Source organism: Neomonachus schauinslandi, chromosome 9 (genome assembly GCF_002201575.2).
Source record: "Neomonachus schauinslandi chromosome 9, ASM220157v2, whole genome shotgun sequence".
Taxonomy (NCBI): domain Eukaryota; kingdom Metazoa; phylum Chordata; class Mammalia; order Carnivora; family Phocidae; genus Neomonachus; species Neomonachus schauinslandi.
In genome coordinates, this window is record NC_058411.1 from 171,707 (window position 1) to 174,603 (window position 2,897).

Genomic DNA, 2,897 nt, shown 5'->3' on the forward strand with positions numbered 1-2,897 from the left:
TGGGGTACTCGAGGGAGAAGAAAGAGAGAGACTGGTCAGGAGGTATATTTGAGCAACTCATAGGTGAGAAATTCCCTAATCTGGGGAAGAAAATAGGCATTCATGTCCAAGAGGTGGAGGGGTTCCCTCCCAAAATCCATAAAAATAGATCAACACACTGCCATATGAGTGAAGCTTGCAGAATTCAGAGATAAAGAGAAACACCTGAAAGCAGCTACAGAGTTAGGAATATTCCACTGTCATCAGAACTATCCACGGAGGCCTGGCAGGCCAGAAAGGGCTGACATTATATATTCAGCGTTCTAAATGAGAAAAACATGCAGCCAAGAATAATTGATCCAGCAAGGCTGTCATTCAGAATGGATGAAGAGATAAAGAGCTTTCGGGGCAGGCAGAAACTGAACCAATATGCGACCACCAAGCGAGCCCTGCAAGAAATATTAAGGGGGATACTGTAAGTGAAGAGAGACCCCAAGAGTAATATAGACCAGAATGAAACAGAGAGAACCTACAGAAACAGGGATTTTACAGGTAATACAATGGCATTAAATTCATATCTTTCAATGGTTATTCTGAATATAAATGGACTAAATGCTCCAATCAAAGACACAGGGTATCAGACTGGATTAAAAAAAAAGCAAGACCCATTCATATGGGGTCTACAAGACATATTTTAGACCTAAAGTCACCTCCAGACTAAAAGTGAGGGGGTGGAGAACAATTTTTTATGGTAATGGACATCAGAAGAAAGCTGGGGTAACAATCCTCATGTCAGATAAATTCGATTTTAAACCAAAGATTGCAGGAAGAGATGTAAACAGATATTATATCATACTTAAAGATACTACCCAACAAGAAGATCTAAGAATTATAAATATTTGTGCTCCTAATTTGGGAGCAGCCAATTATATCAACCAATTAAAAACCAAAGTAAAGAAAAACACTGATAATAATATATTAATAGTAGGAACTTCAACACCCCACTCACAGCAATGGACAGATCTTCTAAGCAGAAGATCATCAGAGAAACAAGGGTTTTGAATGACACACTAGACCAGATGGACTTCGTAGATATATACAGAACATTCCATCCTAAAACAAAAGAATATTTATTCTTCTCCTGTGCACATGGAACTTTCTCCAGAGTATACCACATACTGGATCACAAATCAGGTCCCAACCACTACCAAGAGACTGGAATCATTCCCTGAATATTTTCAGACAACAGAGCTTTGAAACTGGAACTCAATCACAACAGGAAATTTGGAAGGAACTCAAACACTTGGAGGTTAAGTGCATCCTACTAAATAATGAATGGGTCAACAAGGAAATTAAAGAAGAATTTAAAAATTCATGGAAACTAAGGAAAAGGAAACACACCTATTCAAAATCTTTGGGATACAGCAAAGGCGGTCTTAAGAAGGAAATACACTGTGATACAAGGTTCCCACAAAAATACAGAAAAATCTCAAATACACAAGCTAAATTTACACCTAAAGGAATTGGAGAAAGAACAGGAAATAAAGCCTAAACCAGGCAGGAGAAGAGAATGATTGGAGCAGAAAACAATGAAATAGAAGTCAGAAGAACAGTAAAAGGGATCAATAAAACTAGAAGCTGGTTCTTTGTAAGAATTAATAAGATCAATAAACCCCTAAGCAGACTTATCCAAAGGAAAGGAGAAAGGACCCAAATTAATAAAATCATGAATGAAAGGGTAGAGATGAGACAAACACCAAGGAAATACAATTTTAAGAACATAATAGGAGCAACTATATACCAATAAATTAGGATAATCTGGAAGAAATGGATTCTTGGAAACATTTAAACTACCAAGACTGAAAAAGGAGGAAATAGAAAATCTGAACAGACCCATATCCAGCAAGGATATTGAAGCAGTAATCAAGAACCTCCCAAAAAACAAGAGTCCAGGGCCATATTACTTCCCAGGGGAATTCCTAGTTCTAATTGTATTTTAATTATATTCTCATGTTTGAAGTTGAGTTTTCAAAGATATCTACATAATTTACGAACACAACAGGGAATAGAAACTCCCATATTGATGCCAATTTGTTCATCTTCATCCTCTTCAGGTCAGCTGTTGTGGAAAAAACATAAATAAGACATTCTCTGAGCTCCATATCTACATCTACAAGATGAGAAACAACTTTATCATAGTATCAGAAACTGCAAACAATCCCTATCCGAACCAAGCACTTGAAAAATAAAATTCTGCTGCTATGTTCACTCTTTGCAAAGATGCCAAACATTAAAATAAATGATGCTTGATACAGAACACAACATGGTTGAATTTTCAAGGATTCATGCAGAGCAAAAAAAGTCCTACAAATAAGATTACCTACAATATAATTGCACATCTATAAATTCTGGACAGTGATATAATCAAAAATTAGGGGGTGCCTGGGTGGCTCAGTCAGTGATATAATGAAAAATTATATTTTTTTCAAAAGTGATCAATACCACCAGAACAAAGGCAGTCACATCTGCTCTGGTCACTGACCTCTGTATTCACATAGATCCAAGCTGAATATATAGTCAGAGGACATGCAAATAGGGCCCTCCCTCTGCTGATTAAAACAGCCCAACACTGAATCTGCAGCTGGGAGAGGAGTCCATCGCTGGGATCCCTAGGTGTTCCCATTCAGTGATCAGGACTGAACACAGACAATTCACCATGGAGTTCTTACTTGGCTGGGTTTTCCTTGTTGCTCTTTTAAAAGGTAATTTATGGTGAACAAAAGACTTTGAGTGTACAAGAATATGTGAGAGAAAGAGTGGTTGTGTAACAGTTTCCTGACCAGGATGTTTTGTGTCTACAGGTGTCCAGTCTGAGGTGCAGCTGGTGGAGTCTGGGGGAGACCTGGTGAAGCCTGGCG

The 2,897-nt window shown here is 38.0% G+C and overlaps 1 gene segment (V, D, J or C); it reads left to right on the plus strand.

Moving 5' to 3' along the window:
* Nucleotides 1-2,624: 2,624 nt before the first annotated feature.
* The window catches only part of LOC110580936, a 5,885-nt gene continuing 5,612 nt past the window's right edge, over nt 2,625-2,897 (plus strand). The window contains 1 exon segment of the V gene segment in view: nt 2,625-2,741. Coding sequence covers nt 2,696-2,741 — 46 coding nt within the window.